The sequence below is a fragment of the Danio aesculapii genome, chromosome 19 (genome assembly GCF_903798145.1).
Source record: "Danio aesculapii chromosome 19, fDanAes4.1, whole genome shotgun sequence".
Taxonomy (NCBI): Eukaryota; Metazoa; Chordata; class Actinopteri; order Cypriniformes; family Danionidae; genus Danio; species Danio aesculapii.
Genome location: NC_079453.1, coordinates 15,820,952 through 15,838,648, shown reverse-complemented (window position 1 = coordinate 15,838,648; position 17,697 = coordinate 15,820,952). Strand labels below are relative to the sequence as shown.

At 36.8% G+C, this 17,697-nt stretch overlaps 1 protein-coding gene across 1 annotated transcript in view; it reads right to left on the bottom strand.

Moving 5' to 3' along the window:
- ptprua (protein tyrosine phosphatase receptor type Ua) overlaps window positions 1–17,697 on the bottom strand; it is a 448,322-nt gene that overhangs the window by 214,389 nt on the left and 216,236 nt on the right. The window contains 5 exon segments of the mRNA XM_056479406.1: window positions 3,421–3,460; window positions 3,462–3,514; window positions 3,516–3,560; window positions 3,562–3,687; window positions 3,689–3,699. Coding sequence (XP_056335381.1) covers window positions 3,421–3,460; window positions 3,462–3,514; window positions 3,516–3,560; window positions 3,562–3,687; window positions 3,689–3,699 — 275 coding nt within the window.

Sequence of the window (17,697 nt, the reverse complement as noted above, 5' to 3'; positions counted from 1 at the left end):
AAGCAATCCAGGAAAAGAAAAGTTTTGTACCATGTTTTCAGATCTCACCACGTTCTCACCATGTTATTTGCTTGTTTATTTTATTCTTTGGCTTTTTTTTAACCTGCTTTCTGGAAACATTCTTTGCCCGACTCAAACCTCGTCGTTGTGGTCAACTCCTCTCTGTGTCTCAAGTCTGCCGACGTAAATGGCGAGCTACTGGGCAAACCGGTAACACCAGAAAAGCTGTCCACATGGAGGTAACGCCGGTAGCGTGAAAAGAAACAGAAGCTGGCGGCGCCATCATACGTTCTCGCATAGCTCATTATAAAGATGAAATGCAGCCATATGTAGCTCTGGCTACATAATTCATGCTCTCCAGAAATGTATGCGGGGGTACATTTTCATTATGAGTCTGTGTTGCATTTAGAGGTGCGTTTACAATGCTGACTAATGAAGAAGTGAGTGTGCACTATATACTTGTGTGTACTCTTTTCACTACCCCACTGCCATCCCTTTGATTATACCACAAGACGTCCACACACTACTAGACACCTCTCTCTAAAAGAAAGAGGGAAACAGAGAGAAAGAGAGAGAGAGAGAGAGAGAGAGAGGGAGAGAGAGAGAGAGAGACGATAGATAAATTAGACGAATAGCAAGAAACAGAACCAGAGGGCTAAGATAATTTCTTCATATTGTCTGTCTGAGAACCCTGCGGTGCACTGTGAGTATGTGTGTGTGTCTGTGTGTGTGTCTTCATTGATCGCGGCAGGGCTGTAATCTCATTAAAGCTGGTCTGATTTATGGAGAGTGGAACGATACGGGTCAGGGTTATGGAAACCACACCGGACCTCCTCTTTCAAATGGGTCACACACACACAAGCGGGGGTCAATTGACTGCACACTCAGATAGACACACACACATACTCAACTTACTGGTCATTATGGGCTTTTTGGGGAACAAATGAGGGGCGGGTTATTAATCATAGCCTTTAACAAGGTGACAGTGTTCTGTGCGCTAACCATCAGAGGAACAAGTGACTCGATAAAGCACAATGCTGACCAGAGCCAAGAGCTGAGGATAATAGACTATTTAGTAGGGGGGGGGGGAAACTTGTGTGTGTGTGTGTGTGTGTGTGTGGTGCTTTATACAGCAGTTGGGTGTAATTAAATAAAAATGCATACACCAAATTATTTAGTAAATGCCATTATTTAAAGATGTACAGCCATAGATTATTATTATTTTAATTAATATTTATAAGACAGCATTTGTACAGTCTATTTGAATAAGAACTATCTGTGAATCATTTGGCAGTAGTGATGGGCTTTCAGTTGTCACAGCCTTGACAGCTTTTCAGTAACTTTGTATCAGCCAATGGTTCACTAAAACTATTATCAGCCAAATAATTTTGCAATAAATTAAATGCAAATACATTTTTTTCATGGATAAGTACATTAGCTTGACTACCTGTTGAATATTCAGCAACCAAAACTAGAGTCAGTGGATGAATAGCAGAGTAAACTATTAAATAATTTTTCCCATAAAAGACAGAGGCCAATTTACATAAAACTGTGTTTACTTCAAAGGGTAAAATAAAAAGCTGAATCTTCCGAAGGTTGCATCATCATGGTGTATAACAAAGGCTGTCTCTTTTAAATATGGCCTTGGAATTTCTAATCTGCTTCTTATGAATGCCCATATACATCAGTTGGATCCTTTGCAGGTCCAGATGATCCCAAGATTCATCATCTGCTGATAGCAACATGATGGGTTTTATGAATTGGAAAATGCACCTGTCAAGTGTACTACAATTAGTGTACTTTTTTCAAAAAGCTGATATATATTCTGGAAAACAATTGCAGATTTTGTCCAGGCCGTGGAACACTGAACTTAGCTTCTATACCCTCACCAGTACCATCATGGGTGTACACCCTACATGCATATTGCATACTTATTGTTGCATTGTCGACAATAAGTCAAATTGTTCCCCAAGGGCTGCCCTTTGTCACTGATTAGTTCATTATTTTTTGTATGGACAGATTTTATTGGTGGAGCCTTTGGCCAGAGGAGGTCTGGTTTGGGGACCACAGGATTCCATCTTTGCTATTTCCAGAAGATGTTGTCCTGTTGTCACCATCAGACATGGAATTTAGTGTGCACTTGAAACAATTTGCTGCTGAGTGTAAAGTGGCAGGGATGAGAATCAGCACCTCCACATCGTTGCTATGGTTCTCAACCCGAAAAGGTGGCTTGCTACTCCTTACCCCCAGATGAAGAAGTTCAAGTATCTTAAAGATTGTTCAGACTTAGGCAAGGTACGATTGATAGATCGACTGGTGCATTGGCAGCAGAAATGCGGTGGATTACTGGTTAATTGTGCTGAAGAAGAAGCTGAGCCAAAAAGCAACGCACTCAATTAACCGGTCAATCTACGTTCCTACTCTAACCTATGGTCATGAGATTTCACTGCTCCTCCACATCGAGAGAAGCCAGCTGAGGGTGGCTCGGGCATCTGTTTTGGATGCCTCCTGGTATGCCTACCTATGGAGGTGTTCCGGGGTTGTCCCACTGGGAGGAGGCCCCAGGAAAGACCCAAGTCTTGCTGGAGGAACAATGTCTATCGGCATGCTTGTGAATGTTTGAGATCCCCCAGAGAAACTAGAGGAGGTGTCCTATGGAAAGGGAAGTCCAGGGATCTGCTGCCCCCTCAACAGCTTGTGTTGTGTTTGTTTTTGTCATTTTTCTGATGATTGATACAATAACCTACCCTGCAACGTGGGATTCCGCCAGCCGTTTCTTATTAAAGGAAAGATCAGCAAAGACTTATGTATGGGACTTTGTCAGACTTTCACATGGATATTTGTCAGTACCTGTGGTTTGTGGTTAAGATTAGAGTAATATGCTGGTGTTTAAACTGCATTGCTTTAATGCATTCCTGCATTGGACTGACACATACTCTGTGCTACTTCATAACCATGGTGAGCGTTTCTTTCCATCTCACACTTGACACAATCAACCAATCACAACAGTCTGGGTCAGTGGACCAATCACAGCAGATTAGCCTCACGCAAAGGAGATTGGAAACAAATGAAATCGCTGATCAAATCTTATGGTAGCCGTTGGGATATGCAGGTAAAAATATATGCATATTATTAGACAATGAAAGTGTTTTTTGACCCTTGCATGCATATCAGCCTGTTGTTGGAGAGCCCAAAATCAAAATGTGACCTTTTATTACAGCATAAAAGGGGCTCTTGAAGTTATAGTGTTTCAGTTTTATTACATGCAGTTTTTATTTAAACCACAGAACTATACTTTAATATAAACTGTTTATTAAAGCAAATTTAAGAACAAAAAACAAGAAAGTACTGTTTTACAGGATTACAAACTGCATCTTGTATCAATTGCATTTAAGTGTTTGTGTCAGACACTGGCCTCACCTGGTACTCGCTGGGCCAGAAGGTGCTGACTGCCATCTCTCCACCTGAATGCCTACTGCCGCCCCTGAGAGCCAGACACATTCCACACCGCATTTTCCCCGTGAGCCACCGTTTACACGCACATACACGTTCAGACCCCCCAGGACTGTGTCCATCACGGCTGTACAGAAAGTAACTGAACTGCACACAGTGAGTGTCGTTCTCACTCAGCGGACGTAACATGAGCTGAGCCCGTTGTCCTGCACCATACTGAGAAGCATTTACCAAGCATGTACGAGCCTGAAAAAAAGAAAGAGAGAAATTGTTATTTACTTGGAAGTGTTTGTTTTGGCAACCACTATGCAGCGTTACATAATTTTAGTTGAAACCCATATTCTGCCTCAAGAGTCAAAAAATAAACACCAAAGGTATCAATCAGTGTATAGTATGGTTGCAGAATATATAGTTTCAGCCTTGACATCACAATGAGCACATTCACAAACTGCCTGTTAAGTGGGACATCATGCAAAGCAGCTTCCAGGTCCAAGCGCCATATCAAACTATATGGGGAGACTCATTAGATAGTAATAATACATGTTTACAAAGCAATGTAATGCTTTTAAAAATCAAGATTGCAATATATATATTCATGCTAGGGTTGGGTCGATAGACGATGCCATCGTCCATTGCAGATGGCAGATAGACGGCATCACGATCCTCCACCCCGCCCCCGTCGCAGCAGCAACCACTCACGAAAAACACACACTTTTACACTAATACACCCTAGTTTTAAAATGGCATTTTAGAATGAAAAAAAACAATCCACATCCACACTGTGTTTTACCTAGCATTTCTGAACAGCTCTCCATCCACACTATACCGCTGAAAATGCACATACTGTAACATAACCACACACACACACACACACACACACACACACACATACATACACACAGCTCTGGCATGAGCTTAAACTGTATATGCGCACGTCTGAGCTCCAGGCAGTCAGTATGGGTACTTTGAGCACAAACCCCAGAAAGCAGTGCACGTCAGACAGTTTATTAAGGATGTACCACTGGATCATGTCCCACTATAGTTGTTAAACGTGATTTTTAATTAATCTCGTCTCTATCTAATGACTCTTCGTTTTTTTTAATCTATCAGGTAATGTGTCAGTACACTGCTTCAATCTTTCGCTTTCACGCTTGCACTTATTCATTTTAGCGAAAACCTCAGAGGTTGGTTGGTTCCTATTGGTTGTGCATCTTTTTTACCAACCAAGTTTGTCAACGCTTATATAAAGACACAGATCACTTTGCCTATTCATGCCAGTGTCCCAGGTAGTTGAAAAGGTAGGCTACAAATAATTAATTCGTCACAAATTAATTAATTACTCATAAATAATTAATTCACCAATTGTACATCGCAATGTTTCACATTAGACATCGTACGATGCCAATTGGTCAACATCGCCCAACCCTAATCCATAATCGGATGGCCAGAAAGCGTTTAATTTTTCTATATATAGTTAAAATATTGGTGTCTGTGATGCAGCATGTCCAGAGACTGACATTTACAGCACAATTTTATATAAATCTCACTTTAATGTGTGATATCACTAAAAAGTGGTCATAAACAAACATTTTCTCAATTCACATGAGTAGCGGCTTGGACCCGGAAACAGTATTCCATACATTACTAATGTCACAACCTAACAAGTGGATAGTGACACTGCAAATCCCCCATTTATGATTATAGTTTGTTAACTATTACTATTACAATTTGTTTATTATACTTTAGGAAGACACACTGCCCAACTGCATCATCCCTATCAATCAACTTCCAAATAGGTCTTTTCAAATTATCAGGTGATATATCGTATTGCAATATGAACATAATAAACAAATCAGGTGAGAGAATGTTACAATGACTCACTAACAAAGATCTACTGGTGCAACAATTTAAACTGCATAAAAGAAAGAAAGAAAGAAAGAAAGAAGGCAGCTGATGTACATACAGTACATAAACTACACCTAAGTCTCTGTGTTAGGTAACTAAAATGGAGCACTTGCTGACTTCACATTCAGACACAGTGAGCATAAATAATTACAGTGGTGTTGGGGCAGGACAGAGTTCACTATGGGTAATGTAGTTTAAAGCAGGTATAATCAGTGCAGTGATTATGGCTGCTCTGTTCGGGGTGCTCCACTATTATTAATCACGCTGGCACAGTTATTAAACCACTAATGTCTGCCACCAGGGTATCACACAAACTACAACACATACAGAGAGACAGTTTTAAAATGAACAGGTACAAATTAAAGAAACCCCAACACATATTACACAGACATCAATGTACCCAAAATATTGTGTGTTTCTTCTTACTGTGAGGTCAATTGCTTTGTTTATTCTTGGATTTGCGGATAATATCATCTGTCTTTATTTTGATCTAGTTTTTTTTTTTTTATGGTAACACTTCAGTTTGTCACAATTAACACTATTAACGAATGGCCCATTATCTGCATAATATAATATATTCACTTTATTTTTACTTGTATAGTATGAGCTTACTGTATTTTACATCTGTATTTCTACCCGATACCTAAACCCAACTACCACCTTACTAACTATTAATTCTTTCAGATGAGACATTAAACCGAGGTCCTGACTCTTCTGTGGTCATTAAAAATCCCAGGATGTCCTCCAAAAATAAAAAGAGTAGGACATTAACCGTGGCATCCTGGCCAAATTTGCCCAATGGCCTTTGTCCATCATGGCATATCACAATTCTCTTCATCCGTCTGTCTCCTCTTCACCAATCAGCTGATGTGTGGTGAGCGGTCCACATGTGTGTGGTGGTGTGTGGTGTGTGGTGTGGGGTCTGGCTGCCGCTATGGCCAATATGGCTGCCGTTGCATCATCCAGGTGGATGCTGCACACTGGTGGTCGATGAGGAGATTCCCCCCAAAAATGTGTAAAGCACATTGAGTGTCCAGAAAAGCGCTATATACATGTAAGGAATTATTATTATTATTATTATTCATTTTCTTTTCGGCTGTGTCCCTTTATTATTCCAGGGTCGCCACAGTAGAATGAACCGCCAACTTATCCAGCATATGTTTACTTCCAGCTGTAACCAATCACTGGGAAACACCCATATACTCATTCATACACATACACTACGGACAATTTAGCTTATCCAATTCCCCTATAGCGCATGCCTTTGGACTATTGGGGAAACCGGAGCACCTGGAGGAAACCCACGCAAACATGGGGAGAACATGCAAATTCCACACAGAAACACCAACTGACCCAGCCGAGGCTCGAAACCAGCGACCTTCTTGCTGTAAGGCAATCGTGCTACCCACTGTGCCACCGGGACACCCATTTATTATTATTATTATTATCATCATTAAGCAGCTAATTATTAGTTTGTTGACCTAATAGTCTTAGTTTAGTTTTGTTAATAGTGTGAAGTGTACATTAAAATAAAGTGTCACTTAATTTGTTTGTGTTGTTCGTTTGTTTTACTGAATATTAAATAGTTTTTATAAAGGTATTTTAAGTACTACCTTTTAAATGATAGTTTGGTCTCGAGATTTGGCATAGGTCCTTTTTAGTATAAAAAATGCTACATTTAGCATGTTCAGTGTGAAAATCTTTCAGTGCGAAAATCTGATAGTACTGCCAAACACTAACTCTCTTCACAGAGCCACAAGATTGGATTCCTGTTGTTAGAACAAATGGATGACAGATCGAATAATAGCAATTAATTCTGCATAAAAAGCTAAACAACAAGAAAGTTATTCTGTTTCTCAGATGTGGGATTTTCAAAAGCATAGCATGTTGTTCTGTAAATTTTTTTTTTTCAATAGTCAAACAGGTGGCAGTCATTAAAGATATATTTGAGTCTTTTGCTTTTTACATTAATATTCCCAATGCTGAAAAAAAAAAACGACACAAAGCTGTGATAACATCTGTGAGGAAGGCTCTTAATCAGCTGACCATATTTATGAACTGAATAACATACAATTGTTAATTTAGAAGCACACCAGAACCCACAGAGACTCAATAAACCACAGTATGGGAATAGAGATTTTGAGTTTAAAAATAAATAAGAATTTGAAGAATAAATTTTTATTAGTCTTGTGTAATATACAGCTACAGTTCACTCTTCTAGCCTTAAGAGTGGTTAGGAAATGGGTGATATGGCACAAAATGACCAGATTCATATCAGCATACTGTAAATATACTTCATTATTCCTTTAATACATGTCTACAATTACTAATTTGATAGAATGATATAAAATATGTATATAAACCATTATATCATAAATACAGTTGAAGTCAGATTTATTAGCCCCCTACTCATTTTTTTTTTCTTTTTTTAAATATTTGCCAAATAATGTTTAACAAAGCAAGGAATTTTTTTCAATATGTCTGATAATATTTTTTAATCTGGAGAAAGTCTTATTTGTTTTAATTTTGGCTAGAATAAAAACTGTTTTCATTAAAAAGAAAAAAAATTAAGGTCAAAATTATTAGCCCCTTTAAGCTATATTTTTTAATAGTCTACAGAGCGAACCATCGTTATACAATAACTTGCCTAATTACCCTAACCTGCCTAGTAAACCTAATTAACCTAGTTAAGCCTTTAAATGTCACTTTAAGCTGTATAGAAGTGTCTTTATAAATATCTTATAAAATATTATGTACTGTCATCATGGCAAAGATAAAATAAATCAGTTATTAAAACTATAATGTTTAGAAATGAGTTGTGAAAATCATCTCTCTGTTAAACATAAATTGAGGAAAAAATAAACAGCGGGGCTATTGAAGCTACGGTCACACCGGCTTTGTGAGTGCGAAATTCTGTCGTGCGGCGCTGCGAAAAGGGGCAGGATTAAACAAGCTAATTAGACTTTAAAAAAAGCGAATGATTGCTCCATGCTTTAAATTTCTGCTCAGAGAGGTCCGTTTTGATCCTCGATTGGTCTCATGCAGCAAGTGATGCGATTTCGCAGGTCAGAGTTCACCAAGCTTGAACTTTTGCACCGCAGCAACCTGCGAAACTTAACGCATAACCCCGCGTTTCCGGTCTGACGTATTCGTGTGCGTATGAATGGAAGTCTATGGGAGGAAAAGTCAAGTGTGACCGCACCTTGATTCAGAGGGCTAATAATTCTGACTTTAACTGTTGCTCTGTGTGGTTTGTTAAATTAAAGATCTTCTCTTTGTAGTTGAGTAATTGATTCAAGATCAATCAATCAATCAATCAATCAATCAATCAATCAATCAATCAATCAATCAATCAATCAATCAATCAATTCCTTTCACACAAAGCCCAGTAATTGTACTGCTTTATTACTGTCCCCTGCAAATAACTTCAGTCGAAGGTCAGCAACTGCCCTCCATCTACATTTAAATTTTAAACCATGTTGTTTCTTCCGCTTGACTGTTTCAAACAACAACCCACTGAAGAACAACTTTGCAGCTCCATTGCCCGGAAGAGAACACGAGCGCTTGTTTTCAGACTGACTGTCAGGTTTGTATGCATGAGTGCTCTTATGGAACGGACTTTAGAGCCGTGGCTTAAAGAGAACGGAGGATAAAAGAAGCTTCTTAAATCAAAAGTCCATCTGACAGTCTTTATGCAGATCAGGGTCTGAATGAGCATCAGTGACTGCAGTGAATCACTATGACAGTCACAAATGAAAAAGGGTTGTATCCTGGAGAACTCAAAGCATAAGAATGAGACATTGGATACAGAGGCAATTGTAGCACCACTTCCCATCTTTGAACGGAAACAGATGCAAACTAAATAGTTTCTCCCAAAGTTTGCAGTGAGAGAAAAAAAAAAAAAAACCGTGCAATGCGAGTTGCTCAGATTTTGAAAGAAATTAGATTCGTTTTCATGCTTACGGCTAAATGACATTTACTCTACTTATTTTATTAAAGAGCTAGCTCACCAAAAAGTAAAAAATCTTGCCATAATTACTCACCCTTGACTTGTTCCAACCAGATAATTTTTTTTTTCTTTCTTGGTTAAACCCAAAATAAGATATTTTGAAATATGTTAGAAAACCCATAACAGTGACATCCACACAGTAGCAGGAAAAGCAAATAATATGGAAGTTATGTTCTGAGACGTATCTTTGGTGTGCACAATGTGCTTTGTTTTGTTTTTCCCACTCCCAATTTGCAGGTAATTGTGTCCACCTGGAAGTGATCATTGGATCTTTCCTGTGATTGGCTGTTGGGAGAGGAGAGATAGTATTTAACCTGAGCTGCACTTCAAATCAATGTTGGTGGTGGCTAGATGGTGCAGCAACAGAGCTCTTCTCCACCTGTTGTTCACTAGAGCTTTAAACATTTGATTTAGCTTAAGTAGCTCATTCGTGTTGAAGCTATTGAAGTCAAACTTCTACTATTAGTATCTTCTTGTTAACATCTAACAGTTCACCCAAAGAGAAGGGAAGTCTGGTTAATTTTCTTTCTGTTTATAACTGTAAAGGGAGTTATGTTGAGGTGTGTGTTTATTTTTTTCACCTTATTTTTATTTTTTTTTGCCCCCTTCTGAATATACCCCTGTTTTCACTGTTCCGTTTTGATACACTGTAAAAGGGATTGGTTACTTTTAGCGAGTAAACTATTGCCTTAATATGCAACAAGTTAATTTTACAAAAATAATGCAAGTAAACCCATTTTACTTGGAACTGTTTAGTTGACTTCATTTTTATAATTATGCAAATTGTACTTAAATAAGTAAACTAATCACTTTTTCATATATAAAAAAATTTCCAGCTTTTCTGTATCTAGCAAAATGACGTACGATAAATAGATATTATCTTCCTGACTCCAGTGTGTCTTGCTAAATCATACCAGCAATAATTGTAGAGTTTATAAACTTAATGAAGCACCAAATATCTATTGTAATAATTGTAGTAATTATTTGAAAACAGACATGCTAAAATAGTCTGACACTGTAAAAAGGGATCAGTTGACTTAAAAACCAAAAAAGTAAGTTCAGTTTGCATAATAATAAAATAAAGTCAACTTAACAGTTCCAAGTTACAATGGGTTTACTTGCATAATCTTTGTGAATTGAACTTGTTGCTTTTAAGGCAATTGGTTTACTCTAAGTAACTAATCTCTTAATAAACTTTTCTCTTTCTTGATTTGATCTTGTTGTTTAAGTCTCTAGTCCTGTTTGAGGAGATCTCTTTTTCCAGGCATTGTACATTACCCATCACCAATCATTTATTTTCTGTTGCGGTCCGCAAAATATTAGCATCACTTGAAATATGTCTCATTATGGAACTAAAATGGGTTGAAGTTATTGCTTATTTATGTCTACAATTTCGTTTTCATGACCTGCTGCTTTCTGCACTGCAGATATCTTTGTATCACAATAACCTGACTTGTGCTTTGGACATCTTAAATTAGGATGTTAAGTATCTGTGGTGGCTGATATGACTTGAGGTACTTCAAAGCCTAAAATAGTAATATAGCCTGAACTGTACAAACACCTCCAACGTACAGTCACAGTTCTACTCGCACCAGCCACCCATGCTGCTGTAATCACGACTGAGCTTCCTGGAGGCTCTGGGTCCATTTCTCAGAAGTTATTAATTTCCCTCTCCCCCTCCTTTTCCTCGCGGCACATGTAGAAGCCTGCCTCCTCTCAGCTGAAGGGTGAGAGCGCTAGGGACCATGACCCAAATGAAAATTTTCACACTCGTTTTTTTTTTTTTCTGGAGCCCATTTTCAGGCCCTGACAGGTGGCATAGGAGAGACGGAAGGTCAGAAAAATGGATTGTTGCAGATCGCTGCTGGAATTTATACTGTTGCTTATTTATCAATAGAACCTTATATAACACAATGTATCGTAAAGACCTGCAATTACAGAGCTCAGTATGACTTAAAGGTATAATTCACCCAAATTAAAACTCTGCGACTCTTAAGTTTAATGACCAATTCTCAATATTAACAGTGGTTTTGTTGCTTGCCTATTATTAAGAAATTGACTGTTATTACTGTGTATAGTACACATTTGACATGATTTTATTCTACATTCCTAATCTTACACAATATCTAAACCTAACTACTAACTTAAATGGAAAGTAACATGTATTAAATTTTTACCATGTCATATTAATCTTGAGTGCATGTAGCGTAGTACTGCATCTATATTTTCTCTGAAAAGTCTTTATTATTATTTTTAATACCTCTAAGACAAAGTTACAGCTTTCTGATTCTCTCTGAAAGAAAACGGAGCCCTGCATGTGTGATGTAGGTAGAGCTACTGATTCAACAGTGCTCAAGCCTGACACATTAGACCACCACAAACAACACAAATGATTGTGGTGCTTGTCAAGAAAAACCTAACAGTACTTTAATGAATAACAATAGCAAAGGTCACAGACATTTATTACACATTACTAGTTAAAAAAGCTTCGTAAATTGTTTAATATATGTTTACTAACCATTTTACATATACTCCTACAATGTGTGTGTATTGACAAAAGATACACATTGTTCATGTAACCCTCCTGTTGTCTTATTTTTTATACAACAGTTCTGTCTAGTTCTTGAATCTGATTGGCTGATAGCTGTGCGATATTCTGCAAATAACAGCACCCGTCTAGCCTCTTAACCCTTCACCCGTGTGTATTACTCTGGCCGACATACAGCGACAAGCAGAAAACCTCTACAGTTGACATATTGCTGCTGATGGACAACATGTACTTTTATGGCTTTTTTTGGTCGAGAATGTATTTGTTTAGATTGCAACTATGCAGTTTATTTATAAGGATAGTGTCTATTTTAAAATATTTATAATTTCTGAGAGACAGCGCGTTGGCAGCCATTAGCCTGTCTTTGAACAGAGCAAAGACTGTTGATGTTGTTCATCCACACGATGTCAACAGAGACCGCATAATAAGCCCTTAGAGGAGAAAAACAGAATGATTTCTAACTACAGCTCATCAAATCAATATTACACCGCTAAATTCCCAGGAGATTTGAAACCTGCGGCCCCGCCCACTAACACGGAAAAAAGACACACACAGACACCAGTCGAATGAAGTCACGCTGTGCAGATGGATATTATTGACAGTCCACCCAAAGATGAAACCTCAGCAATATAGCCCAGCCATGAGCAGTTGAGTGCTTCTGGAAACTACATGCTTACAAAGAAGACTTTATCGGTTAGTAAAAGGAAGGATCAGTAAAGACTGTCAGAACATGGATCAGTGGATCATGAATCACTTTCTTCCTCCATTTTACAAGTGTAAGTACGTGCGATTAAAATTGTTGCCTCGTTTACTCTAGCTTGCAAATTATGTATTTAGTTGTGTTTTGTTACTTGTAACCGCGTGTCCTGTATCAGGTTAACTCTTTATTCTCATATTGCGTGTAAAGCCACGTTAAAATCGCGATGTGTGCCGCTTTGTTTATGGATCGTCAGCTGTTCCTACACGCATGCAACGGTCAAGTTTCAAAGTAGTTCAGCTCAGGTTCGAGGTGAGGTGTCTAAATTGCACCCAGCAAGCTGGCACTCTAGGCGTGTGTGTCTTGTCCTCTGGGGAGGAGGGTTATGTGTGTGTGTGTCTCCTCTGAGGAGGGTAATGTGTGTGTGCAGCACCGGAGCAAGCTGAACTGCTGTTCTAGGCAAAGGATGATCACGCCGACCTCAACCCGATAGTGAAAACGAAAGGGACCCGTTAGTAAAGTAAGGACCGGGGGAGCGGGGGGGCGGGGGGTGGGGGGGGGTAGAGGGATTGAACGATTCATATGGGAGTCGCTGAAATAATTAGGTAAAATTAAATGCAGATTATAAGACCATGAAAGTGTTTTTTGACCTTGCATGCATATTAGTCTGTCGTTGGAGACCCTTACAACCAAAATATGACCATATTTCATGTATAATAGGGGCTCTTTAAAATTTGAGCAAAATCACCTGTTTTGTCATCACTTTAGACATTACGCTAGAGAACCGTTCAAATACTAGCTCTAAAGTGACGTTAGTGAATGAGCAACAGTTTCTGCTGTTCTGACGTCAGCTGCAGATGTGAAGGAATGGCGGAAGAAAGTAGTTCCTCATACAAAAGGGTTTTAAAACTCTCCTTGTTTAATTTTTACACACACGATTATGCCGTCAAACTGTTGTATAAACACAGTATTACACTCATAGCAGTGCGATGTGACTGTATATCATTCACTGGTGGGACACTAAGGCAATGCACGCCTCCCACCAGTGCCAATATACAGAGACATCGCACTGGTACTCATGAAATATTGCTCATGTTTACCTTTACTAAACCTTATAAAAATAAACCATCCTAAACCATTTTAATCCTCAAATCTAGTTTGCATGAAGAAAGAACTGAATCTTCATCACAAACTCTGTGAATGGCTTTTCCACATTAGTATGGAGTTTTTGAACAACGTTGAAACTTTTTTTTTTTTTTTTTTTACTAAAATAAAGTGTATATTTTCTAACACTCTACCAGCCTAAGTGTAAAAAACAAAACAGTATTCAAGTTAAAGCAGCAGATTCTTGATGTGTGTGTGTGTTTGTGTTAGAGTGTACATGTGTGTGGCAGTAGTTTCTGTGTGTTAAAAAAAAAAAAAAATAAAAAAAAAATAATAATAATAATATATATATATATAATATATATATATATACATATATATATATATATATATATATATATATATATATATATATATATATATATATATATATAGTATATATATATATATATATGTGTGTGTGTGTGTGTGTGTGTGTGTGTGTGTGTGTGTTTGTGTGAAAATAGAAAACTGTTTTTTTTTACTAATGTTAGGTTCATTTTAGACCAAATTACAAGAAAAAAAAAACATTTTTTTTTTTTTTTTTTTTTTTTTTTGCTGTTGAAATGGTGCACTAGAAAGTCAACAAGTGTTAAAGTGTTAAAGGTGTTAATCCACTTTTTTTTTTTTTTTTACATGTTAACATAGAACTTAAGGCTCAATGGTCTATGGTAATTCAACTAGGGCTGTTTATTTTCACCTTCTGTAAAAAATTTAAGTGGTTTAGAGCATTCAGTTTACAAAAAAAAATTTTCTATTAAGTCAATTATTTTGGTTAAGAGTGTGAAATTATTATTATTTTTTTTTTTTTTCATTTTAAAATAGTATTATTAATGCAGAGTAATTGCAACCCTTCTGTCCAATCTCTGCCCTTGCAAGAGATAAAGTTTCTGTAAAAACAGCTTTACAAATCAAATCTGTTCACAAACATGAAAAAAATGCAGATCTGGCACACACCAAAACGCTTGTTTAATTTATAACACAGGCACAGCTACTCTTAACTAGGAAACAAGCAGGACAACATATACTTGTTTAATTACATTGCTAGCAAAACTAATTTCTGTTTGTTTAACAGGTATGTTGCAAAAGCCCCAAACAATGTTAGAGACCTTTTATGTTATTATGAGAAGTTAGAATTATTTTAGTTCATTATAAAACCGTGGTGTACAAATTAGGCTATGCTGGGTTTTGCCAGTCATTTCAGTGAAATACTGTTCTTGGTTCAAAACAGGTTGAGGATTCTTGGGAAGCTTCTCATTTTCAAAAACAAAAAGCATAAAATGTCTTTTGAAATGGGAGTTTAAAGGGCATATGAAAAAAAAAGTGTTAAAAGCAAAAATGAACAGTTGGCATTTTTGGAAAACCATTTATACGACAAGTGTGTTTGAGTTGTAAAACGTCTCACTTGTTATTTTAGAGGTAGGTCTGCTTTGTAGGTGGATGACCTTACGGTATGTGTTACTCAGTGGTACAATAGAAAGAAATGATGGCAGAGTACAGAGTGCGGCAATAAATACAGAGAGATTTTTTTATTATTTTTTTTTACTATATGTGGCTGCTTTGGCTGTTTTATATGCTTTGCCTATTTACGGTATTGTGTGGTGATATTAAAGTATTACTACCATTATCACTAGTTAACCAATTAAAAACAATGTATTTAACAAAAAGAGAGTGAGTGAATAAATGATGTCATAGTTTTCAGTCATACAGTACTTTATTTTTAGGGACAATTCTCATTGTTACAAACTATTGTTAAGTCAACTAGGAATTTTGCCTCATTAAAACTTCTAGTTTGCTGCTTATTAGTTATTAAACTGGTGGTCCAATGCTATTATGTATACCGTTATTTACTGTACACTGTTAAAGTCTTGGACTCTCATGTTTAAGCATGTGTCAAGTAAAAAAAAAAACATTTAGACATGCTTACTTCAGTGAGGTAACTATTTCAACTATTTTATATTTTTTTTAGATCCTGGCTCTATCTTACATAACTAAGAACCAACATTTTCCAAGAGTGCGCCTATCACCCCACAACAGTGCTTGGAGGAGAATGAGTCCAATTCAGTGTTCTTTTGATTATGAGGAAGGCTGATCTAATTTATCCATGGTTAATTTAACCCAATTAAACCATAAGTTTTAAATTCTACAGCTGACTCCTTTTTAGGAGTTACTAATAGTTGAAGTCAGAATTATTAGCCCCCCTTTGAATTTTCTTTTTCTTTTTCAAATATTTCCCAAATGATGTTTAACAGAGAAATGACATTTTGCAGCATGTCCTGATAATATTTTTTTTTTTCTTCTGGAGAAAGTCTTATTTGTTTTATTTCGGCTAGAATGAAAGTTTTTTTTATTTAAAAAAAAAAAAAAAACATTTTAAGATCAAAACTATTTGCCTCTTTAAGCTAGTTTTTTTTTCCGATGGTCTACAGAACAAACCATCATTATAAAATAACTTGCCTAATGACAATAATTACCTAATTAACATAACTAAGCATTTAAATGTCACTTCAAGCTGTATACAAGTGTCTCGAAAAATATCTAGTAAAATATTTTTTTATCATCATGAATACCATTATGGCAAAGAAATTAGTTATTAAAACTGTTATTTTTAGAAATGTGTTTAAAAATGTTTATTTTTGTTAAAATAAATAAATAAAAAACAGGGGGGCTAATAATTCTGACTTCAACTGTAAAACTGATCATTTCCATAGTGACACATGTGGTTTATAACATGCTGCAGCCCCATGCACTGCAGAGGCGATCAATGCTGCAGGATTTACCACAACAATCATGTCTGCTAAACAGCATGAAGGTTAGTAGCTGTTTAAGTGTTAGTTCACCTAAATATTAAAATTCTGTTATTAATAACATAACTGCATGTCATTCTAATCCCTGAGAAGATTGTTCAATTTCAACTTTTCCATTGTTCAACACATATATTTTACAATACATATATTTTAGATAAAATCTGAGCGTTCCCTCATCCTCCAAAGACAGCAACAGTCACAAGGTGATCAAAGTCCAGAAAATAAAACCAAAAACATTCCATCTGATTTTAGTGGTTGAATTGTTATCATGTAAACATGCAAATCTCAAAGGAACACTTTTGTGGATCAAAACAAAAATATATGACTTTGTGCAATGTCTTCTCTTCTGTGACAGGTTAAGCTGTATATGATTACAGTTGAACCACTAAAGTCACATGGAATGTTTTGACAATGCTTTTCTGACCTTTGAATATCATGCGACTGTTTCCGTGATGAGGGAGTTCTCAGATTTCATCAAAAAATTTGATCTGATGATGACCAAATGTCTCAGGGAATAACAAAATGAGGGTGAGTAATTATTAACATATTTTCATTTGTGAACATTACAAAAAGTCAACTATTTGGGTTAAAGCAACAGAAAAAAAAGTGTTGGTTTGAAACAGACTTTTTATTTTTATTTTTATTTTTATTACTTCTTCTTAAGTGTGATAGTTGACTATGGACCATCCCCCACGATCTGACACAATCCTGTGGAAAACATTACCATACAACTATATATGTTGAGTTCAGATGCAAAAACCTCTAAATGCCAATAGAAATGTTCCTGTAAAACAAGCATTTATATCAGGCTCCTGTGTTTGTTCAGTAATATCACTTTTGTGGCAAAGAATAAGTCCTTTTCCTGGTCTTTAAAGTGAAATAACATAAACAAAGGAGGCTGAGAAAAAATGTTCATTTTCGATGGAAATCTCAGACGGCACGCAGAGGTTTTTGCATCTGAACCCTTCATATAGACCTTTTTCTTGGCTGCTGCATGGAGGGCGCCATAGTGACCAGCGTATTCCGGTATAATGTTTAGAATTTCCGTTTACAGCATTTACAACCGGTAATTTGCGATCCAAAAATGGGTTTTAATAGCGTTTTGAGTGGATTACGGAGTGTTTTTGTGACACAC